This window comes from Epinephelus lanceolatus, unplaced genomic scaffold (genome assembly GCF_041903045.1).
Source record: "Epinephelus lanceolatus isolate andai-2023 unplaced genomic scaffold, ASM4190304v1 scaffold28, whole genome shotgun sequence".
Classification (NCBI taxonomy): domain Eukaryota; kingdom Metazoa; phylum Chordata; class Actinopteri; order Perciformes; family Serranidae; genus Epinephelus; species Epinephelus lanceolatus.
In genome coordinates, this window is record NW_027556810.1 from 140,020 (window position 1) to 165,327 (window position 25,308).

The 25,308-nt window shown below is 53.4% G+C and overlaps 1 protein-coding gene across 4 annotated transcripts in view; it reads right to left on the reverse strand.

Moving 5' to 3' along the window:
• LOC117246112 (phosphatidylinositol 4,5-bisphosphate 3-kinase catalytic subunit alpha isoform-like) overlaps nucleotides 1-25,308 on the reverse strand; it is a 116,138-nt gene that overhangs the window by 14,515 nt on the left and 76,315 nt on the right. For 3 of the 4 annotated variants that reach the window (XM_078166030.1, XM_078166031.1, XM_078166032.1), the window contains 7 exons: nucleotides 2,793-2,896; nucleotides 2,599-2,698; nucleotides 2,106-2,177; nucleotides 1,902-2,008; nucleotides 901-1,022; nucleotides 698-776; nucleotides 441-611 (listed from right to left, as the gene is read on the reverse strand). In XM_078166030.1, coding sequence (XP_078022156.1) covers nucleotides 441-611; nucleotides 698-776; nucleotides 901-1,022; nucleotides 1,902-2,008; nucleotides 2,106-2,177; nucleotides 2,599-2,698; nucleotides 2,793-2,896 — 755 coding nt within the window. Of the gene's footprint in view, nucleotides 1-309; nucleotides 612-697; nucleotides 777-900; nucleotides 1,023-1,901; nucleotides 2,009-2,105; nucleotides 2,178-2,598; nucleotides 2,699-2,792; nucleotides 2,897-25,308 lie in introns of all 4 variants that reach the window. The other variant, XR_013490566.1, reaches the window with a different exon arrangement.

A 25,308-nucleotide genomic window follows, 5' to 3' on the forward strand; every position in this document is an offset into this window, starting at 1 on the left:
TGATCTGTTCTGTACGACATCTATTGCACGTCTGTCCGTCCTGGAAGAGGGATCCCTCCTCAGTTGCTCTTCCTGAGGTTTCTACCGTTTTTTTTCCCCATTAAAGGGTTTTTTGGGGAGTTTTTCCTGATCAGCTGTGAGGGTCATAAGGACAGAGGGATGTCGTATGCTGTAAAGCCCTGTGAGGCAAATTGTGATTTGTGATATTGGGCTTTATATATAAAATTGAATTGAATTGAATTGATTTCAGTGGACAAACAGACAGACACTTGGACAGACAATTGAACAGTTGTATTGTTTGACTCTCACCCCTCTCTGCGGTTCTTGTCTTTAGTCCAGTGGTGCAGGGTGTTGAAGTTGACAGGTATTCAGACATTTGGACAGACAGTTGGACTGACAGACAGTTGAACAGACAGACAGTTGGACAGTGGGACACTGACCCCTCTCCGCGGTTCTTGTCTTTGATCCAGTGGTGCAGGGTGTTGGAGTTGAACTGCAGCGCCCCCTTCAGGCCTCCTTTACACTGAATCTGCATGATGGTGAAACTGTTCTTCACCACCTCGATCAGACCCACACAGTCCCCGATGGACAGGCAGCCATAAGGCAGCATGCTGACACACACACACACACACACACAGAGGTTAGACAGCTGCATGATGATGTCACAGAGGTCACTGATGATGTCACAGGTTCTCACCGCAGGTCCAGGCCCTGGTTCTGCCAGATGTTCTCCATAATTTTGATGATCTGCAGTGTCAACATGTCCTGACGCAGGTCTGCGACACACACATACACAGGTCACACACTACATTACCCACAATCCCCAAGCACAGCGCTCATGTTAACATAGTTAGCAATGTGCATCGAAACCAGTGTAGTTGTTAGCACTGAGCTAGCTACCATCTCCATTCTTAAAGATGATCTCGTTGTTGATGAAGAGCAGCTCGGACATGATGTCGGGATTCTCCCAGTTCAACCACAGGGGGCGCTTTGCCGACGACATGATGCGACACTCCTCCAGCCTGAACACACACACACTCTAATTTAGTATAGTTGTTTGGTCAGTCAGTCGGTCGGTCAGACGGTTGGTCAGTCGGTTGATCAGTCGGTAGGATGGTCAGTTGTTCGGTCGGTCGTTGGTCAGTCGATCAGTCAGTTGATCAGTCGGTCACTTGGTTGGTCAGTCGGTTGATCAGTCGGTCGGTTGGCTGGTCGATCAATTGGTTGGTCGGTCTATCTGCTGATCAATCGGTCGGTTGGTTGATCAGTCCGTCGGTTGGTCTGTCGATCAGTCGGTCACTTGATCGGTCAGTCAGTTTATCAGTTGGCTTGTGGTCGGTCGATCAATCTGTCGCTCGGTCGGTCGGTCGGTCGATCAGTCAGTAGGTTGGTCAGTTGGTCGATCGGTCGTTGGTCAGTCGATCAGTCAGCTGATCAGTCGGTCACTTGGTCGGTCGGTTGGTCTGTTGATCAGTCGGTTGGTCGATCAATCGGTCGGTTGGTTGATCAGTCCGTCGGTTGGTCGATCAGTCTGTCGGTTGGTCAGTCGGTTGGACAGTCAGTCGGTTTATCAGTCGGTCGGTTGGTCGGTCGATCAATCGGTCGCTCGGTCTGTCTGTTGATCAGTCGGTAGGTTGGTCAGTCAGTCAATCAGTTGGTCAGTCGGTTGGTCAGTCGGTTGATCAGTTGGTAGGTTGGTCAGTTGGTTGATCGGTCGTTGGTCAGTCTATCAGTCAGTTGATCAGTCGGTCACTCGGTCGGTCAGTCGGTTTATCAGTCAATCAATCGGTCGGTCGGTCTGTCCGTTGATCAGTCGGTCAGTTGAACAATCAGTCGGTTGATCAGTCCGTCGGTTCGTCTGTCGATCAATTGCTCCGTCAGTCAGTGGGTTGAAATGGTACCTGAGGTTTCCCAGCTGATGAACAGGGTTCAGCGGAGAGACAAATCCTTGAAGAGCCTCCATGTAATCAGGACGAGACATGTGTTCAACCAGGAACTTCATCTGAGTCTGACAACCAATCACAGTACAGACACATCAGATTAACCAATCACAGCACAGACACATCCGATCAACCAATCACAGACATAGTTTAAATGTTTCTTACTTTCTGTGTTTCATCCTTCTTCTCTTGTTTCAGTGTGTCGGTCAGATTCACCAGTTTGTCCATGGCCTCCACCTGCAGACACACACACACACACACACACACAGGTTTGTTATTGGCTGGAGTATCACTTCGACCGACTGGGGGGCAGCAGCTTCCTATCAATCAACAGATTTACAGTGACATCACCTGTCTGCTCAGATAGTTCAGGTCTCACCTGTCTGTCCAGGTGTTTCAGGTCTCACCTGTCTGTTCAGGTGTTTCAGGTCTCACCTGTCTGTTCAGGTGTTTCAGTTCTCACCTGTGTGTTCAGGTGTTTCAGGTCTCACCTGTCTGTTCAGGTGTTTCGGTCTCACCTGTCTGTCCAGGTGTTTCAGGTCTCACCTGTGTGTTCAGGTGTTTCAGGTCTCACCTGTCTGTTCAGGTGTTTCAGGTCTCACCTGTGTGTTCAGGTGTTTCAGGTATTGCCTGTGTGTTCAGGTGTTTCAGGTCTCACCTGTCTGTTCAGGTGTTTCAGGTACATGCCACAGGCTCTGCAGAAAGCCTCCAGCAGCAGGCCGAAGCGGCGGGACACGGTCTTGTTGTGCATCTCTGACCTGAGAACAGACTTCCTGTTAGTGTGAACACGTCACAGACTAATTAATGACTCATTAACATCAACACAAACTCTGTGCGCCGGCTACTCCTCACTTGAGATGCCAGAAGAAGAAGTGTCCTATCCTCTGATTGGTCAGAGCCTTCTTGATCAGGAAACGTGCCAGTGGATTGTCCAGGTACATCTCATACTTCAACACCTGAAAACACATCATGTGATTCTTCATTAAACTTTATCAGCACAGCATGATGTAACAGTGATCAGTGAGGACAGGTGGTGAGGACAGCTGGTGAGAACACATGGTGAGAACATGTGGTGAGGACACGTGGTGAGGACATTTAGATTCAGATTCAGATTCAGACAACTTTATTTATCCCGCAAGGGGCAATTCATATGTAGCTTTCCCAGTGTACCTTCATACATACATCAGACAACAACGTCAATAAAACATATTAAGAGCATGGGACAGAGAAGAAGCTACGGTAAAAGCAAAAATACAAAAGAAATAAATTAAACAATAAATAGGACAACCTAAAAATTTCCTGTAAGAGTCATTTAAAACGGGTGCGGTCTGTGTTCAGCAGCTTAATAGCAGAAGGAACATGTGGTGAGGACAGGTGGTGAGGACAGGTGGTGAGGACGGGTGGTGAGCACACATGGTGAAGACAGGTGGTGAGAACAGGTAGTGAGCACACATGGTGAGGACAGGTGGTGAGGACAGGTGGTGAGAACGGGTAGTGAGCACACATGGTGAGGACAGGTGGTGAGAACAGGTGGTGAGCACACATGGTGAAGATAGGTGGTGAGCACACATGGTGAAGACAGGTGGTGAGGACACATGGTGAAGACAGGTGGTGAGCACACATGGTGAGGACAGGTGGTGAGCACACATGGTGAGGACAGGTGGTGAGCACACATGGTGAGGACAGGTGGTGAGCACACATGGTGAGGACAGGTGGTGAGGACAGGTAGTGAGAACAGGTGGTGAGCACACATGGTGAGGACAGGTGGTGAGCACACATGGTGAAGACAGGTGGTGAGCACACATGGTGAAGACAGGTGGTGAGAACAGGTGGTGAGGACACATGGTGAGGACAGGTGGTGAGGACACATGGTGAGGACAGGTGGTGAGGACAGGTGGTGAGAACAGGTCATGAGAACAAGTGGTGAGAACAGGTGGTTAGGACACATGGTGAGGACAGGTGGTGAGGACAGGTGGTGAGAACAGGTGGTGAGGACACATGGTGAGGACAGGTGGTGAGGACAGGTGGTGAGAACAGGTGGTGAGGACAGGTGGTGAGAACAGGTGGTGAGAACAGGTGGTGAGGACAGGTGGTGAGGACAGGTTGTGGGAACAGGTGGTGAGAACAGGTGGTGAGAACAGGTGGTGGGAACAGGTGGTGAGAACAGGTGGTGGGAACAGGTGGTGAGGACAGGTGGTGAGAACAGGTGGTGAGAACAGGTGGTGAGGACAGGTGGTGAGCACAGGTGGTGAGGACAGGTGGTGAGAACAGGTGGTGAGAACAGGTGGTGAGCACAGGTGGTGAAGACAGGTGGTAAGGACAGGCAGTGAGGACACATGGTGAGGACGTGGTGAGAATTGACCAATCAACAGTTAATATTTAAAATAATCAATGATAATATGTTCTAGTTACTGTGTTCATCACATGATTGTTACATGACAGGTGGTGAGCACACATGGTGAAGACAGGTGGTGAGGACAGGTAGTGAGGACGGGTGGTGAGCACACATGGTGAAGACAGGTGGTGAGAACAGGTAGTGAGCACACATGGTGAGGACAGGTGGTGAGGACAGGTGGTGAGAACGGGTAGTGAGCACACATGGTGAGGACAGGTGGTGAGAACAGGTGGTGAGCACACATGGTGAAGATAGGTGGTGAGCACACATGGTGAAGACAGGTGGTGAGGACACATGGTGAAGACAGGTGGTGAGCACACATGGTGAGGACAGGTGGTGAGCACACATGGTGAGGACAGGTGGTGAGCACACATGGTGAGGACAGGTGGTGAGCACACATGGTGAGGACAGGTGGTGAGGACAGGTAGTGAGAACAGGTGGTGAGCACACATGGTGAGGACAGGTGGTGAGCACACATGGTGAAGACAGGTGGTGAGCACACATGGTGAAGACAGGTGGTGAGAACAGGTGGTGAGGACACATGGTGAGGACAGGTGGTGAGGACACATGGTGAGGACAGGTGGTGAGGACAGGTGGTGAGAACAGGTCATGAGAACAAGTGGTGAGAACAGGTGGTTAGGACACATGGTGAGGACAGGTGGTGAGGACAGGTGGTGAGAACAGGTGGTGAGGACACATGGTGAGGACAGGTGGTGAGGACAGGTGGTGAGAACAGGTGGTGAGGACAGGTGGTGAGAACAGGTGGTGAGAACAGGTGGTGAGGACAGGTGGTGAGGACAGGTTGTGGGAACAGGTGGTGAGAACAGGTGGTGAGAACAGGTGGTGGGAACAGGTGGTGAGAACAGGTGGTGGGAACAGGTGGTGAGGACAGGTGGTGAGAACAGGTGGTGAGAACAGGTGGTGAGGACAGGTGGTGAGCACAGGTGGTGAGGACAGGTGGTGAGAACAGGTGGTGAGGACAGGTGGTGAGCACAGGTGGTGAAGACAGGTGGTAAGGACAGGTGGTGAGGACAGGTGGTGAGAACAGGTGGTGAGAACAGGTGGTGAGAACAGGTGGTGAGAACAGGTGGTGAGAACACATGGTGAGGACAGGTGGTGAGGACACATGGTGAGGACAGGTGGTGAGGACAGGTGGTGAGAACAGGTCATGAGAACAAGTGGTGAGAACAGGTGGTGAGGACACATGGTGAGGACAGGTGGTGAGGACAGGTGGTGAGAACAGGTGGTGAGGACACATGGTGAGGACAGGTGGTGAGGACAGGTGGTGAGAACAGGTGGTGAGGACAGGTGGTGAGAACAGGTGGTGAGAACAGGTGGTGAGGACAGGTGGTGAGGACAGGTTGTGGGAACAGGTGGTGAGAACAGGTGGTGAGAACAGGTGGTGGGAACAGGTGGTGAGAACAGGTGGTGGGAACAGGTGGTGAGGACAGGTGGTGAGAACAGGTGGTGAGAACAGGTGGTGAGGACAGGTGGTGAGCACAGGTGGTGAGGACAGGTGGTGAGAACAGGTAGTGAGAACAGGTGGTGAGCACAGGTGGTGAAGACAGGTGGTAAGGACAGGCAGTGAGGACACATGGTGAGGACGTGGTGAGAATTGACCAATCAACAGTTAATATTTAAAATAATCAATGATAATATGTTCTAGTTACTGTGTTCATCACATGATTGTTACATGACAGGTGGTGAGCACACATGGTGAAGACAAGTGATGAGAACAGGTGGTGAGCACACATGGTGAGGACAGGTGGTGAGCACACATGGTGAGGACAGGTGGTGAGGACAGGTAGTGAGAACAGGTGGTGAGGACACATGGTGAAGACAAGTGATGAGAACAGGTGGTGAGCACACATGGTGAAGACAAGTGATGAGAACAGGTGGTGAGCACACATGGTGAGGACAGGTGGTGAGCACACATGGTGAGGACAGGTGGTGAGCACACATGGTGAAGACAGGTGGTGAGCACACATGGTGAAGACAGGTGGTGAGAACAGGTGGTGAGGACACATGGTGAGGACAGGTAGTGAGAACAGGTGGTGAGAACAGGTCATGAGAACAGGTGGTGAGAACAGGTGGTTAGGACGGGTGGTGAGCACACATGGTGAGGACAGGTGGTGAGAACAGGTAGTGAGCACACATGGTGAGGACAGGTGGTGAGGACAGGTGGTGAGAACAGGTAGTGAGCACACATGGTGAGGACAGGTGGTGAGAACAGGTGGTGAGCACACATGGTGAAGATAGGTGGTGAGCACACATGGTGAAGATAGGTGGTGAGCACACATGGTGAAGACAGGTAGTGAGCACACATGGTGAGGACAGGTGGTGAGCACACATGGTGAGGACAGGTGGTGAGCACACATGGTGAGGACAGGTGGTGAGCACACATGGTGAGGACAGGTGGTGAGCACACATGGTGAGGACAGGTGGTGAGCACACATGGTGAAGACAGGTGATGAGAACAGGTGGTGAGCACACATGGTGAGGACAGGTGGTGAGGACAGGTAGTGAGAACAGGTGGTGAGCACACATGGTGAGGACAGGTGGTGAGGACAGGTGGTGAGAACAGGTGGTGAGGACAGGTGGTGAGAACAGGTGGTGAGGACAGGTGGTGAGGACAGGTTGTGGGAACAGGTGGTGAGAACAGGTCATGAGAACAGGTCATGAGAACAGGTGGTGAGAACAGGTGGTGAGAACAGGTGGTGAGGACAGGTGGTGAGGACACATGGTGAGGACAGGTGTGAGAACAGGTGGTGAGGACACATGGTGAGGACAGGTGGTGAGGACAGGTGGTGAGAACAGGTGGTGAGGACAGGTGGTGAGGACAGGTTGTGGGAACAGGTGGTGAGAACAGGTCATGAGAACAGGTCATGAGAACAGGTGGTGAGAACAGGTGGTGAGGACAGGTGGTGAGGACAGGTTGTGGGAACAGGTGGTGAGAACAGGTGGTGGGAACAGGTGGTGAGAACAGGTGGTGGGAACAGGTGGTGAGGACAGGTGGTGAGGACAGGTGGTGAGAACAGGTGGTGAGGACAGGTGGTGAGCACAGATGGTGAAGACAGGTGGTAAGGACAGGCAGTGAGGACACATGGTGAGGACGTGGTGAGAATTGACCAATCAACAGTTAATATTTAAAATAATCAATGATAATATGTTCTAGTTACTGTGTTCATCACATGATTGTTACATGACAGGTGGTGAGCACACATGGTGAAGACAGGTGATGAGAACAGGTGGTGAGCACACATGGTGAGGACAGGTGGTGAGGACAGGTAGTGAGAACAGGTGGTGAGCACACATGGTGAGGACAGGTGGTGAGCACACATGGTGAAGACAGGTGGTGAGCACACATGGTGAAGACAGGTGGTGAGAACAGGTGGTGAGGACACATGGTGAGGACACATGGTGAGGACAGGTAGTGAGAACAGGTGGTGAGAACAGGTCATGAGAACAGGTGGTGAGAACAGGTGGTTAGGACGGGTGGTGAGCACACATGGTGAGGACAGGTGGTGAGAACAGGTAGTGAGCACACATGGTGAGGACAGGTGGTGAGGACAGGTGGTGAGAACAGGTAGTGAGCACACATGGTGAGGACAGGTGGTGAGGACAGGTAGTGAGAACAGGTGGTGAGCACACATGGTGAGGACAGGTGGTGAGCACACATGGTGAAGACAGGTGGTGAGAACAGGTGGTGAGGACACATGGTGAGGACAGGTGGTGAGGACACATGGTGAGGACAGGTGGTGAGGACAGGTGGTGAGAACAGGTCATGAGAACAAGTGGTGAGAACAGGTGGTTAGGACACATGGTGAGGACAGGTGGTGAGGACAGGTGGTGAGAACAGGTGGTGAGGACAGGTGGTGAGGACAGGTGGTGAGAACAGGTGGTGAGAACAGGTGGTGAGAACAGGTGGTGAGGACAGGTGGTGAGGACAGGTTGTGGGAACAGGTGGTGAGAACAGGTGGTGAGAACAGGTGGTGGGAACAGGTGGTGAGAACAGGTGGTGGGAACAGGTGGTGAGGACAGGTGGTGAGAACAGGTGGTGAGAACAGGTGGTGAGGACAGGTGGTGAGCACAGGTGGTGAGGACAGGTGGTGAGAACAGGTGGTGAGAACAGGTGGTGAGCACAGGTGGTGAAGACAGGTGGTAAGGACAGGCAGTGAGGACACATGGTGAGGACGTGGTGAGAATTGACCAATCAACAGTTAATATTTAAAATAATCAATGATAATATGTTCTAGTTACTGTGTTTATCACATGATTGTTACATGACAGGTGGTGAGCACACATGGTGAAGACAGGTGATGAGAACAGGTGGTGAGCACACATGGTGAGGACAGGTGGTGAGCACACATGGTGAGGACAGGTGGTGAGGACAGGTAGTGAGAACAGGTGGTGAGCACACATGGTGAGGACAGGTGGTGAGCACACATGGTGAAGACAGGTGGTGAGCACACATGGTGAAGACAGGTGGTGAGAACAGGTGGTGAGGACACATGGTGAGGACACATGGTGAGGACAGGTGGTGAGGACAGGTGGTGAGAACAGGTCATGAGAACAGGTGGTGAGAACAGGTGGTTAGGACACATGGTTAGGACAGGTGGTGAGGACAGGTGGTGAGGACAGGTGGTGAGAACAGGTAGTTAGGACACATGGTGAGGACAGGTGGTGAGGACAGGTGGTGAGAACAGGTGGTGAGGACACATGGTGAGGACAGGTGGTGAGAACAGGTCATGAGAACAGGTCATGAGAACAGGTGGTGAGAACAGGTGGTGAGAACAGGTGGTGAGGACAGGTGGTGAGAACAGGTGGTGGGAACAGGTGGTGAGGACGGGTGGTAAGAACAGGTGGTGAGAACAGGTGGTGAGGACAGGTGGTGAGGACAGGTGGTGAGAACAAGTGGTGAGGACAGGTGGTGAGGACAGGTGGTGAGGACAGGTGGTGAGGACAGGTGGTGAGCACACATGGTGAAGACAGGTGGTGAGGACAGGTGGTGAGCACACATGGTGAAGACAGGTGGTGAGCACACATTGTGAAGACAGGTGGTGAGAACAGGTGGTGAGCACACATGGTGAGGACAGGTGGTGAGCACACATGGTGAGGACAGGTGGTGAAGACAGGTGGTGAGCACACATGGTGAAGACAGGTGATGAGAACAGGTGGTGAGCACACATGGTGAGGACAGGTGGTGAGGACAGGTAGTGAGCACACATGGTGAGGACAGGTGGTGAGCACACATGGTGAGGACAGGTGGTGAAGACAGGTGGTGAGCACACATGGTGAAGACAGGTGATGAGAACAGGTGGTGAGCACACATGGTGAGGACAGGTGGTGAGCACACATGGTGAAGACAGGTGGTGAGCACACATGGTGAGAACAGGTGGTGAGCACACATGGTGAGAACAGGTGGTGAGCACACATGGTGAGAACAGGTGGTGAGCACACATGGTGAAGAAAGGTGGTGAGAACAGGTGGTGAGGACACATGGTGAGGACAGGTGGTGAGGACACATGGTGAGGACAGGTGGTGAGGACAGGTGGTGAGAACAGGTCATGAGAACAAGTGGTGAGAATAGGTGGTTAGGACACATGGTGAGGACAGGTGGTGAGGACACATGGTGAGGACAGGTGGTGAGAACAGGTGGTGAGGACACATGGTGAGGACAGGTGGTGAGGACAGGTGGTGAGAACAGGTGGTGAGGACAGGTGGTGAGAACAGGTGGTGAGGACAGGTGGTGAGGACAGGTTGTGGGAACAGGTGGTGAGAACAGGTCATGAGAACAGGTCATGAGAACAGGTGGTGAGAACAGGTCATGAGAACAGGTGGTGAGAACAGGTGGTGAGAACAGGTGGTGAGGACAGGTGGTGAGGACACATGGTGAGGACAGGTGGTGAGAACAGGTGGTGAGGACACATGGTGAGGACAGGTGGTGAGGACAGGTGGTGAGAACAGGTGGTGAGGACAGGTGGTGAGAACAGGTGGTGATGACAGGTGGTGAGGACAGGTTGTGGGAACAGGTGGTGAGAACAGGTCATGAGAACAGGTCATGAGAACAGGTGGTGAGAACAGGTGGTGAGGACAGGTGGTGAGGACACATGGTGAAGACAGGTGGTGAAGACAGGTGGTGAGGACAGGTGGTGAGCACACATGGTGAAGACAGGTGGTGAGAACAGGTGGTGAGGACAGGTGGTGAGGACACATGGTGAGGACAGGTGGTGAGGACAGGTGGTGAGAACAGGTCATGAGAACAAGTGGTGAGAACAGGTGGTTAGGACAGGTGGTGAGGACAGGTGGTGAGGACACATGGTGAGGACAGGTGGTGAGAACAGGTGGTGAGGACACATGGTGAGGACAGGTGGTGAGAACAGGTGGTGAGGACACATGGTGAGGACAGGTGGTGAGAACAGGTGGTGAGGACACATGGTGAGGACAGGTGGTGAGGACAGGTGGTGAGGACAGGTGGTGAGAACAGGTGGTGAGGACAGGTGGTGAGAACAGGTGGTGAGGACAGGTGGTGAGGACAGGTTGTGGGAACAGGTGGTGAGAACAGGTCATGAGAACAGGTCATGAGAACAGGTGGTGAGAACAGGTGGTGAGAACAGGTGGTGAGGACAGGTGGTGAGGACAGGTTGTGGGAACAGGTGGTGAGAACAGGTGGTGGGAACAGGTGGTGAGAACAGGTCGTGTGAACAGGTGGTGAGGACAGGTGGTGAGGACAGGTGGTGGGAACAGGTGATGAGGACGGGTGGTAAGAACAGGTGGTGAGAACAGGTGGTGAGGACAGGTGGTGAGCACAGGTGGTGAGGACAGGTGGTGAGAACAGATGGTGAGAACAGGTGGTGAGCACAGGTGGTGAGGACAGGTGGTAAGGACAGGCAGTGAGGACACATGGTGAGGACGTGGTGAGAATTGACCAATCAACAGTTAATATTTAAAATAATCAATGATAATATGTTCTAGTTACTGTGTTCATCACATGATTGTTACATGACAGGTGGTGAGCACACATGGTGAAGACAGGTGATGACAACAGGTCGTGAGCACACATGGTGAGGACAGGTGGTGAGCACACATGGTGAAGACAGGTGATGAGAACAGGTGGTGAGCACACATGGTGAGGACAGGTGGTGAGGACAGGTAGTGAGAACAGGTGGTGAGCACACATGGTGAGGACAGGTGGTGAGCACACATGGTGAAGACAGGTGGTGAGCACACATGGTGAAGACAGGTGGTGAGAACAGGTGGTGAGGACACATGGTGAGGACAGGTGGTGAGAACAGGTGGTGAGGACACATGGTGAGGACAGGTGGTGAGAACAGGTGGTGAGGACACATGGTGAGGACAGGTGGTGAGAACAGGTGGTGAGGACACATGGTGAGGACAGGTGGTGAGGACAGGTGGTGAGGACAGGTGGTGAGAACAGGTGGTGAGGACAGGTGGTGAGAACAGGTGGTGAGGACAGGTGGTGAGGACAGGTTGTGGGAACAGGTGGTGAGAACAGGTCATGAGAACAGGTCATGAGAACAGGTGGTGAGAACAGGTGGTGAGAACAGGTGGTGAGGACAGGTGGTGAGGACAGGTTGTGGGAACAGGTGGTGAGAACAGGTGGTGGGAACAGGTGGTGAGAACAGGTCGTGTGAACAGGTGGTGAGGACAGGTGGTGAGGACAGGTGGTGGGAACAGGTGATGAGGACGGGTGGTAAGAACAGGTGGTGAGAACAGGTGGTGAGGACAGGTGGTGAGCACAGGTGGTGAGGACAGGTGGTGAGAACAGATGGTGAGAACAGGTGGTGAGCACAGGTGGTGAGGACAGGTGGTAAGGACAGGCAGTGAGGACACATGGTGAGGACGTGGTGAGAATTGACCAATCAACAGTTAATATTTAAAATAATCAATGATAATATGTTCTAGTTACTGTGTTCATCACATGATTGTTACATGACAGGTGGTGAGCACACATGGTGAAGACAGGTGATGACAACAGGTCGTGAGCACACATGGTGAGGACAGGTGGTGAGCACACATGGTGAAGACAGGTGATGAGAACAGGTGGTGAGCACACATGGTGAGGACAGGTGGTGAGGACAGGTAGTGAGAACAGGTGGTGAGCACACATGGTGAGGACAGGTGGTGAGCACACATGGTGAAGACAGGTGGTGAGCACACATGGTGAAGACAGGTGGTGAGAACAGGTGGTGAGGACACATGGTGAGGACAGGTGGTGAGGACACATGGTGAGGACAGGTGGTGAGAACAGGTGGTGAGAACAGGTGGTGAGAACAGGTGGTGAGGACAGATGGTGAGGACAGGTTGTGGGAACAGGTGGTGAGAACAGGTGGTGAGAACAGGTGGTGGGAACAGGTGGTGAGGACAGGTGGTGAGAACAGGTGGTGGGAACAGGTGGTGAGGACGGGTGGTAAGAACAGGTGGTGAGGACAGGTGGTGAGCACACATGGTGAAGACAGGTGGTGAGGACACATGGTGAAGACAGGTGGTGAGGACAGGTAGTGAGCACACATGGTGAAGACAGGTGATGAGAACAGGTGGTGAGCACACATGGTGAGGACAGGTGGTGAGCACACATGGTGAGGACAGGTGGTGAGGACAGGTAGTGAGAACAGGTGGTGAGCACACATGGTGAGGACAGGTGGTGAGCACACATGGTGAAGACAGGTGGTGAGCACACATGGTGAAGACAGGTGGTGAGAACAGGTGGTGAGGACACATGGTGAGGACACATGGTGAGGACAGGTGGTGAGGACAGGTGGTGAGAACAGGTCATGAGAACAGGTGGTGAGAACAGGTGGTTAGGACACATGGTTAGGACAGGTGGTGAGGACAGGTGGTGAGGACAGGTGGTGAGAACAGGTAGTTAGGACACATGGTGAGGACAGGTGGTGAGGACAGGTGGTGAGAACAGGTGGTGAGGACACATGGTGAGGACAGGTGGTGAGAACAGGTCATGAGAACAGGTCATGAGAACAGGTGGTGAGAACAGGTGGTGAGAACAGGTGGTGAGGACAGGTGGTGAGAACAGGTGGTGGGAACAGGTGGTGAGGACGGGTGGTAAGAACAGGTGGTGAGAACAGGTGGTGAGGACAGGTGGTGAGGACAGGTGGTGAGAACAAGTGGTGAGGACAGGTGGTGAGGACAGGTGGTGAGGACAGGTGGTGAGGACAGGTGGTGAGCACACATGGTGAAGACAGGTGGTGAGGACAGGTGGTGAGCACACATGGTGAAGACAGGTGGTGAGCACACATTGTGAAGACAGGTGGTGAGAACAGGTGGTGAGCACACATGGTGAGGACAGGTGGTGAGCACACATGGTGAGGACAGGTGGTGAAGACAGTTGGTGAGCACACATGGTGAAGACAGGTGATGAGAACAGGTGGTGAGCACACATGGTGAGGACAGGTGGTGAGGACAGGTAGTGAGCACACATGGTGAGGACAGGTGGTGAGCACACATGGTGAGGACAGGTGGTGAAGACAGGTGGTGAGCACACATGGTGAAGACAGGTGATGAGAACAGGTGGTGAGCACACATGGTGAGGACAGGTGGTGAGCACACATGGTGAAGACAGGTGGTGAGCACACATGGTGAGAACAGGTGGTGAGCACACATGGTGAGAACAGGTGGTGAGCACACATGGTGAAGACAGGTGGTGAGCACACATGGTGAGAACAGGTGGTGAGCACACATGGTGAGAACAGGTGGTGAGCACACATGGTGAGAACAGGTGGTGAGCACACATGGTGAAGAAAGGTGGTGAGAACAGGTGGTGAGGACACATGGTGAGGACAGGTGGTGAGGACACATGGTGAGGACAGGTGGTGAGGACAGGTGGTGAGAACAGGTCATGAGAACAAGTGGTGAGAATAGGTGGTTAGGACACATGGTGAGGACAGGTGGTGAGGACACATGGTGAGGACAGGTGGTGAGAACAGGTGGTGAGGACACATGGTGAGGACAGGTGGTGAGGACAGGTGGTGAGAACAGGTGGTGAGGACAGGTGGTGAGAACAGGTGGTGAGGACAGGTGGTGAGGACAGGTTGTGGGAACAGGTGGTGAGAACAGGTCATGAGAACAGGTCATGAGAACAGGTGGTGAGAACAGGTGGTGAGAACAGGTGGTGAGGACAGGTGGTGAGGACACATGGTGAGGACAGGTGGTGAGAACAGGTGGTGAGGACACATGGTGAGGACAGGTGGTGAGGACAGGTGGTGAGAACAGGTGGTGAGGACAGGTGGTGAGAACAGGTGGTGATGACAGGTGGTGAGGACAGGTTGTGGGAACAGGTGGTGAGAACAGGTCATGAGAACAGGTCATGAGAACAGGTGGTGAGAACAGGTGGTGAGGACAGGTGGTGAGGACACATGGTGAAGACAGGTGGTGAAGACAGGTGGTGAGGACAGGTGGTGAGCACACATGGTGAAGACAGGTGGTGAGAACAGGTGGTGAGGACAGGTGGTGAGGACACATGGTGAGGACAGGTGGTGAGGACAGGTGGTGAGAACAGGTCATGAGAACAAGTGGTGAGAACAGGTGGTTAGGACAGGTGGTGAGGACAGGTGGTGAGGACACATGGTGAGGACAGGTGGTGAGAACAGGTGGTGAGGACACATGGTGAGGACAGGTGGTGAGAACAGGTGGTGAGGACACATGGTGAGGACAGGTGGTGAGAACAGGTGGTGAGGACACATGGTGAGGACAGGTGGTGAGGACAGGTGGTGAGAACAGGTGGTGAGGACAGGTGGTGAGAACAGGTGGTGAGGACAGGTGGTGAGGACAGGTTGTGGGAACAGGTGGTGAGAACAGGTCATGAGAACAGGTCATGAGAACAGGTGGTGAGAACAGGTGGTGAGAACAGGTGGTGAGGACAGGTGGTGAGGACAGGTTGTGGGAACAGGTGGTGAGAACAGGTGGTGGGAACAGGTGGTGAGAACAGGTCGTGTGAACAGGTGGTGAGGACAGGTGGTGAGGACAGGTGGTGGGAACAGGTGATGAGGACGGGTGGTAAGAACAGGTGGTGAGAACAGGTGGTGAGGACAGGTGGTGAGCACAGGTGGTGAGGACAGGTGGTGAGAACAGATGGTGAGAACAGGTGGTGAGCACAGGTGGTGAGGACAGGTGGTAAGGACAGGCAGTGAGGACACATGGTGAGGACGTGGTGAGAATTGACCAATCAACAGTTAATATTTAAAATAATCAATGATAATATGTTCTAGTTACTGTGTTCATCACATGATTGTTACATGACAGGTGGTGAGCACACATGGTGAAGACAGGTGATGACAACAGGTCGTGAGCACACATGGTGAGGACAGGTGGTGAGCACACATGGTGAAGACAGGTGATGAGAACAGGTGGTGAGCACACATGGTGAGGACAGGTGGTGAGGACAGGTAGTGAGAACAGGTGGTGAGCACACATGGTGAGGACAGGTGGTGAGCACACATGGTGAAGACAGGTGGTGAGCACACATGGTGAAGACAGGTGGTGAGAACAGGTGGTGAGGACACATGGTGAGGACAGGTGGTGAGAACAGGTGGTGAGGACACATGGTGAGGACAGGTGGTGAGAACAGGTGGTGAGGACACATGGTGAGGACAGGTGGTGAGAACAGGTGGTGAGGACACATGGTGAGGACAGGTGGTGAGGACAGGTGGTGAGGACAGGTGGTGAGAACAGGTGGTGAGGACAGGTGGTGAGAACAGGTGGTGAGGACAGGTGGTGAGGACAGGTTGTGGGAACAGGTGGTGAGAACAGGTCATGAGAACAGGTCATGAGAACAGGTGGTGAGAACAGGTGGTGAGAACAGGTGGTGAGGACAGGTGGTGAGGACAGGTTGTGGGAACAGGTGGTGAGAACAGGTGGTGGGAACAGGTGGTGAGAACAGGTCGTGTGAACAGGTGGTGAGGACAGGTGGTGAGGACAGGTGGTGGGAACAGGTGATGAGGACGGGTGGTAAGAACAGGTGGTGAGAACAGGTGGTGAGGACAGGTGGTGAGCACAGGTGGTGAGGACAGGTGGTGAGAACAGATGGTGAGAACAGGTGGTGAGCACAGGTGGTGAGGACAGGTGGTAAGGACAGGCAGTGAGGACACATGGTGAGGACGTGGTGAGAATTGACCAATCAACAGTTAATATTTAAAATAATCAATGATAATATGTTCTAGTTACTGTGTTCATCACATGATTGTTACATGACAGGTGGTGAGCACACATGGTGAAGACAGGTGATGACAACAGGTCGTGAGCACACATGGTGAGGACAGGTGGTGAGCACACATGGTGAAGACAGGTGATGAGAACAGGTGGTGAGCACACATGGTGAGGACAGGTGGTGAGGACAGGTAGTGAGAACAGGTGGTGAGCACACATGGTGAGGACAGGTGGTGAGCACACATGGTGAAGACAGGTGGTGAGCACACATGGTGAAGACAGGTGGTGAGAACAGGTGGTGAGGACACATGGTGAGGACAGGTGGTGAGGACAGGTGGTGAGAACAGGTGGTGAGAACAGGTGGTGAGAACAGGTGGTGAGGACAGATGGTGAGGACAGGTTGTGGGAACAGGTGGTGAGAACAGGTGGTGAGAACAGGTGGTGGGAACAGGTGGTGAGGACAGGTGGTGAGAACAGGTGGTGGGAACAGGTGGTGAGGACGGGTGGTAAGAACAGGTGGTGAGGACAGGTGGTGAGCACACATGGTGAAGACAGGTGGTGAGGACACATGGTGAAGACAGGTGGTGAGGACAGGTAGTGAGCACACATGGTGAGGACAGGTGGTGAGCACACATGGTGAGGACAGGTAGTGAGCACACATGGTGAGGACAGGTGGTGAGCACACATGGTGAAGACAGGTGGTGAGCACACATGGTGAAGACAGGTAGTGAGCACACATGGTGAGGACAGGTGGTGGCACACATGGTGAGGACAGGTGGTGAGCACACATGGTGAGGACAGGTAGTGAGCACACATGGTGAGGACAGGTGGTGAGCACACATGGTGAAGACAGGTGGTGAGCACACATGTGGGGACGGGTGGTGAGGACAGGTGGTGAGCACACATGGTGAAGACAGGTGGTGAGCACACATGGTGAAGACAGGTGATGACAACAGGTCGTGAGCACACATGGTGAGGACAGGTGGTGAGCACACATGGTGAAGACAGGTGGTGAGCACACATGTGGGGACGGGTGGTGAGGACAGGTGGTGAGCACACATGGTGAAGACAGGTGGTGAGGACACATGGTGAAGACAGGTGATGACAACAGGTCGTGAGCACACATGGTGAGGACAGGTGGTGAGGACAGGTAGTGAGAACAGGTGGTGAGCACACATGGTGAAGACAGGTGGTGAGAACAGGTGGTGAGGACACATGGTGAGGACAGGTGGTGAGGACACATGGTGAGGACAGGTGGTGAGGACAGGTGGTGAGAACAGGTGGTGAGGACACATGGTGAGGACAGGTGGTGAGAACAGGTGGTGAGGACACATGGTGAGGACAGGTGGTGAGGACAGGTGGTGAGAACAGGTGGTGAGAACAGGTGGTGAGGACAGGTGGTGAGGACAGGTTGTGGGAACAGGCGGTGAGAACAGGTCATGAGAACAGGTCATGAGAACAGGTGGTGAGAACAGGTGGTGAGAACAGGTGGTGAGGACAGGTGGTGAGGACAGGTGGTGGGAACAGGTGGTGAGAACAGGTGGTGAGAACAGGTGGTGGGAACAGGTGGTGAGAACAGCTGGTGAGCACACATGGTGAAGACAGGTGATGAGAACAGGTGGTGAGCACACATGGTGAGGACAGGTGGTGAGGACAGGTAGTGAGAACAGGTGGTGAGCACACATGGTGAGGACAGGTGGTGAGCACAGGTAGTGAGAACAGGTGGTGAGCACACATGGTGAGGACAGGTGGTGAGGACAGGTAGTGAGAACAGGTGGTGAGCACACATGGTGAGGACAGGTGGTGAGGACAGGTAGTGAGAACAGGTGGTGAGCACACATGGTGAGGACAGGTGGTGAGCACACATGGTGAGGACAGGTGGTGAGCACACATGGTGAAGACAGGTGGTGAGCACACATGGTGAAGACAGGTGGTGAGAACAGGTGGTGAGGACACATGCTGAGGACAGGTGGTGAGGACACATGGTGAGGACAGGTGGTGAGGACAGGTGGTGAGAACAGGTGGTGAGGACACGTGGTGAGGACAGGTGGTGAGAACAGGTGGTGAGGACACATGGTGAGGACAGGTGGTGAGAACAGGTGGTGAGAACAGGTGGTGAGGACAGGTGGTGAGAACAGGTGGTGAGGACAGGTGGTGAGGACAGGTTGTGGGAACAGGTGGTGAGAACAGGTCATGAGAACAGGTCATGAGAACAGGTGGTGAGAACAGGTAGTGAGAACAGGTGGTGAGGACAGGTGGTGAGAACAGGTGGTGAGAACAGGTGGTGAGGACAGGTGGTGAGGACAGGTTGTGGGAACAGGTGGTGAGAACAGGTGGTGAGAACAGGTGGTGGGAACAGGTGGTGAGAACAGGTGGTGGGAACGGGTGGTGAGAACAGGTGGTGAGAACAGGTGGTGGGAACAGGTGGTGAGAACAGGTGGTGGGAACAGGTGGTGAGGACAGGTGGTGAGGACAGGTGGTGGGAACAGGTGGTGAGGCCAGGTGGTGAGGACAGGTGGTGAGAACAGGTGGTGAGAACAGGTGGTGAGGACAGGTGGTGAGGACAGGTTGTGGGAACAGGTGGTGAGAACAGGTGGTGAGAACAGGTGGTGGGAACAGGTGGTGAGGACAGGTGGTGAGCACAGGTGGTGAGAACAGGTGGTGAGAACAGGTGGTGAGGACAGGTGGTGAGGACAGGTTGTGGGAACAGGTGGTGAGGACAGGTTGTGGGAACAGGTGGTGAGGACAGGTTGTGGGAACAGGTGGTGAGAACAGGTGGTGAGAACAGGTGGTGGGAACAGGTGGTGAGAACAGGTGGTGGGAACAGGTGGTGAGGACAGGTGGTGAGCACAGGTGGTGAGGACACATGGTGAGGACGTGGTGAGAATTGACCAATCAACAGTTAATATTTAAAATAATCAATGATAATATGTTCTAGTCACTGTGTTCATCACATGATTGTTACATGACAGGTGGTGAGCACACATGGTGAAGACAGGTGATGAGAACAGGTGGTGAGCACACATGGTGAGGACAGGTGGTGAGGACAGGTAGTGAGAACAGGTGGTGGGCACACATGGTGAGGACAGGTGGTGAGCACACATGGTGAAGACAGGTGGTGAGCACACATGGTGAAGACAGGTGGTGAGAACAGGTGGTGAGGACAGGTAGTGAGAACAGGTGGTGAGCACACATGGTGAGGACAGGTGGTGAGCACACATGGTGAAGACAGGTGGTGAGCACACATGGTGAAGACAGGTGGTGAGAACAGGTGGTGAGGACACATGGTGAGGACAGGTGGTGAGCACACATGGTGAGGACAGGTGGTGAGGACAGGTAGTGAGAACAGGTGGTGAGCACACATGGTGAGGACAGGTGGTGAGCACACATGGTGAAGACAGGTGGTGAGCACACATGGTGAAGACAGGTGGTGAGAACAGGTGGTGAGGACACATGGTGAGGACAGGTGGTGAGGACACGTGGTGAGGACAGGTGGTGAGGACAGGTGGTGAGAACAGGTCATGAGAACAGGTGGTGAGAACAGGTGGTTAGGACACATGGTGAGGACAGGTGGTGAGGACAGGTGGTGAGAACAGGTGGTGAGGACACATGGTGAGGACAGGTGGTGAGGACAGGTGGTGAGAACAGGTGGTGAGGACACATGGTGAGGACAGGTGGTGAGGACAGGTGGTGAGAACAGGTGGTGAGGACAGGTGGTGAGAACAGGTGGTGAGGACAGGTGGTGAGGACAGGTTGTGGGAACAGGTGGTGAGAACAGGTCATGAAAACAGGTCATGAGAACAGGTGGTGAGAACAGGTGGTGGGAACAGGTGGTGAGAACAGGTGGTGAGAACAGGTGGTGGGAACAGGTGGTGAGAACAGGTGGTGAGAACAGGTGGTGGGAACAGGTGGTGAGGACAGGTGGTGAGCACAGGTGGTAAGGACAGGCAGTGAGGACACATGGTGAGGACGTGGTGAGAATTGACCAATCAACAGTTAATATTTAAAATAATCAATGATAATATGTTCTAGTCACTGTGTTAATCACATGATTGTTACATGACAGGTGGTGAGCACACATGGTGAAGACAGGTGATGAGAACAGGTGGTGAGCACACATGGTGAGGACAGGTGGTGAGGACAGGTAGTGAGAACAGGTGGTGGGCACACATGGTGAGGACAGGTGGTGAGCACACATGGTGAAGACAGGTGGTGAGAACAGGTGGTGAGGACAGGTAGTGAGAACAGGTGGTGAGCACACATGGTGAGGACAGGTGGTGAGCACACATGGTGAAGACAGGTGGTGAGCACACATGGTGAAGACAGGTGGTGAGAACAGGTGGTGAGGACACATGGTGAGGACAGGTGGTGAGGACAGGTGGTGAGGACAGGTGGTGAGAACAGGTCATGAGAACAGGTGGTGAGAACAGGTGGTTAGGACACATGGTGAGGACAGGTGGTGAGAACAGGTGGTGAGAACAGGTGGTGAGGACACATGGTGAGGACAGGTGGTGAGGACAGGTGGTGAGAACAGGTGGTGAGGACACATGGTGAGGACAGGTGGTGAGGACAGGTGGTGAGAACAGGTGGTGAGGACAGGTGGTGAGAACAGGTGGTGAGGACAGGTGGTGAGGACAGGTGGTGAGGACAGGTGGTGAGAACAGGTCATGAGAACAGGTGGTGAGAACCGGTGGTTAGGACACATGGTGAGGACAGGTGGTGAGGACAGGTGGTGAGAACAGGTGGTGAGGACACATGGTGAGGACAGGTGGTGAGGACAGGTGGTGAGAACAGGTGGTGAGGACACATGGTGAGGACAGGTGGTGAGGACAGGTGGTGAGAACAGGTGGTGAGGACAGGTGGTGAGAACAGGTGGTGAGGACAGGTGGTGAGGACAGGTTGTGGGAACAGGTGGTGAGAACAGGTCATGAAAACAGGTCATGAGAACAGGTGGTGAGAACAGGTGGTGGGAACAGGTGGTGAGAACAGGTGGTGAGAACAGGTGGTGGGAACAGGTGGTGAGAACAGGTGGTGAGAACAGGTGGTGGGAACAGGTGGTGAGAACAGGTGGTGGGAACAGGTGGTGAGGACAGGTGGTGAGAACAGGTGGTGGGAACAGGTGGTGAGGACGGGTGGTAAGAACAGGTGGTGAGAACAGGTGGTGAGGACAGGTAGTGAGGACAGGTGGTGAGAACAGGTGGTGAGGACAGGTGGTGAGCACACATGGTCAAGACAGGTGGTGAGGACAGGTGGTAAGAACAGGTGGTGAGAACAGGTGGTGAGGACAGGTGGTGAGGACAGGTGGTGAGGACAGGTGGTAAGAACAGGTGGTGAGAACAGGTGGTGAGGACAGGTGGTGAGGACAGGTGGTGAGGACAGGTGGTGAGAACAGGTGGTGAGCACAGGTGGTGAGGACAGGTGGTGAGGACAGGTGGTAAGGACAGGCAGTGAGGACACATGGTGAGGACGTGGTGAGAATTGACCAATCAACAGTTAATATTTAAAATAATCAATGATAATATGTTCTAGTTACTGTGTTCATCACATGATTGTTACATGTTCGTCACATGAACGGCGGGGGTTTGTCGAGTAACGTGAGGTGATGCCATGCTGTGATGGTTGATGGTTGGAAATATTTCCCTTCGAGAGCTGAGTGAAGACAACGACTATGTCGGGTGATATTGAGAACTCAGAGTCCAGGAAGTGAAACCTGTGTGTAGTGGCAGCAGGATGTGTAGCAGCAGGTGAGACAGAAGGTGTAGCAGGAGGTGTAACAGGAAGTGTAACAGAAGGTGTAGCAGCAGGTGAGACAGAGGGTGTTGCAGGAGGTGTAACAGGAAGTGTAACAGAGGGTATAACAGAAGGTGGAACAGGAAGTTTAGCAGAAGGTGAGACAGAAGGTGTAACAGAAGGTGTAGTAGGAGATGTAGCGTGAGGTGTAACAGAAGGTATAAGAGGAGGTGTAGCAGGAGCCGAACAGCAGGAGGTGGAGCTGGAGGTGAGACAGAAGACACATCTGGGCCAGTCAGACCACTTGTCCCTGCTTACGATACCAGCATACACCCCCCTCAGTAAAACTGCTCTTATCACATCCAAAACTGTTCAGGCCTGGCCGGAAGGTGCCTCCCAACAGCTGCTGGACTGCTTTGAAACAACAAACTGGGATGTTTTCAAGCATCAGAACCTGGAGCAGTACACCTCAGCTGTTTTGGGGTACATCAATTTCTGCACCGACAACGTCACTGTGGATAAGAACATCCAGATCTATCCAAACAGGAAGCCATGGATGAACGGGAAGGTCGAGAACCTGCTCAGAGAAAGAAACATTGCCTTCAGATCTGGTGATGGGGTGCTGTACAACACCGCCAGAGCCAACCTGGGGAGGGGCACCAGGGAGGCCAAAGCTGCCTACAGGAGGAGGACCGAGAAATGCTTCCAGAGCAGTGACTCCCAGCAGGTGTGGCAAGGAATACAGAACATCACCAACTACAGATCTACCAGCCCATCAGTCACCAACAGCAACGCCTTACCGGCGGAGGAGCTGAACAACTTCTTTGCTCGCTTTGAGGTGCTGCAACCAGAGATAGCTGTGCAATATTCATCAGCTTGCAGCAGTGATGTCCTCATTTTGGAGGAGCAGCAGGTGAGGCGTACGCTGAGAGCTGTGAACCCCAGGAAAGCTGCCGGTCCTGATGGTGTCCCTGGAAGGGTGCTGAAGTACTGTACGGCTCAGCTGGCCGGCATCTTCACCAGCATCTTTAACCAGTCCCTGAGTCAGGCTGCTGTCCCTCCCTGTCTGAAGTTCTCCATCATTGTTCCCCTCCCCAAGAAGAACATCATCAGTGGTTTGAATGACTATCGGCCAGTAGCCCCTACAACGTTTGCTATGAAATGCTTATGAAAGCTTGTCCGTGCCCACATCACCTCTAGTCTCCCCCCCAGGCTCGACCCCCACCAGTTTGCCTACAGAGCAAATAGGTCCACAGAAGACGCCATCCCCACAGCTCACCACTCTGCTCTTTCCCACCTGGAGCAGCAGGGGAGCTACACTCGGTTGCTCTTCGTGGACTTCAGCTCTGCTTTTAATACCATCCTACCTGACAGACTGGTGACCAAACTGTCAAACCGGGAATACCACACTCCAGACCGCCCCCAGAGGGTAAGAGTAGGTGCCCACCTCTCCTCAGCCATCAGCCTCAGCACAGGCTCTCCACAGGGCTGTGTGCTGAGTCCACTATTCTTCACCCTATACACACATAACTGTACCCCCACACAGGCCAGCAACTGCATCATAAAGTTCGCTGATGACACCACCGTGGTGGGGCTCATCTCGGGGGGTATTAGTCAGCGTATCGGGATGAGGTGAAGCGGCTGTTGGTGTGGTGCACAGAAAACAACCTGATCCTAAACACTACCAAGACAAAAGAGATGGTGGTAGACTTTAGGAGGGCAAAAAAGAACGTCATTCAACCACTGTTCATCGGAGGAGACAGTGTGGAGAGGGTCTTTGACTTCTGGTTCCTGGGAGTACATCTGAAGGACGACCTCACATGGAGTGTTAACACCACCACAAATGTCAAGAAGGCCCAGCAGAGACTGCATTTTCTGCAGGTTCTCAGGAACAACCACCGGACCCAAAACCTGCTGGTGTCCTTCTACCACTGTTCCATAGAGAGCATTTTGACATACTGCCTGTGCGTGTGGTTTAGCAGCTGTACTGCAGCAGACAGGAAAGCACTCCAAAGACTTATAAACACAGCTCAAAAAATCACAGGTTGTCCTCTGGCATCCCTCGAGGAACTGTTCAAGGCCCGCTGTCAAAAGTGAGCACAGAACATACTCCGGGACCCCTCCCACCCTGGACACTCCCTGTTCCAAGTGCTGCCCTCAGGCAGACGTTTCAGGACACTGAAGGAAAAAACAAACAGGCTAAGGAACAGCTTCTTTGCCAGAGACATCACTGAAGTAATGAAAATGTGGGTTGTGTGCGCCATAGACTGAGATCTCCTCTGAGTGTCACGATTTATTTATTGTTTTTATTGTGCTTTTTTATTATTTATTGTATTTTTACATATTCTCGTACTTGTACTCGTCGTCCTCCGCTTATCCGGGTCGTGGGGGCAGCAGCCTCAGCAAAGAAGCCCAGACAGTCAGCCCAGCCACTTCCCTCAGCTCTTCCGCGGGAACCCCGAGGCGTTCCCAGGCCAGCCGGGTGATGTAATCCCTCCAGCGTGTCCTGGGGCGTCCCAGAGGTCTCCTCCCGGTTGGACATGCCCGAAAGAGTGGGCAATCTACCATTTTCTGGCTGAGCACCATGGCCTCAGACTTGGAGGAACTGATTCTCATCCCAGCCGCTAAACACTCGGCTGTGAACCATCCCAGCAAGAGCTGGAGGTCACTGTTCGATGGAGCTAGGAGGACCACGTCATCTGTAAAAAGCAGGGACGAGATTCTCCCGTCACCGAAGCTGACACCCTCCACCACTCGGCTGCGCCTAGAAATTCTGTCCATTAAAGTTATGAACAGAACTGGTGACAAAGGGCAGCCCTGGCCTAGTCCAACCCTCACCGGGAACAGGTCCGACTTACTGCCAGCCACGCGAACCAGACTCACGCTTCGTCAGTACAGGGACTGGATGGCACTTAGCAAGGGGCCACCAACCCCTTACTCCCGGAGCACCACCCCCCAGGATGCCCCTGGGGACACGGTCGTAAGCCTTCTCCAAATCCACAAAACACATGTGGACCGGTTGGGCGAACTCCCATGCCCCCTCCAGCACCCTGGCGAGGGTAA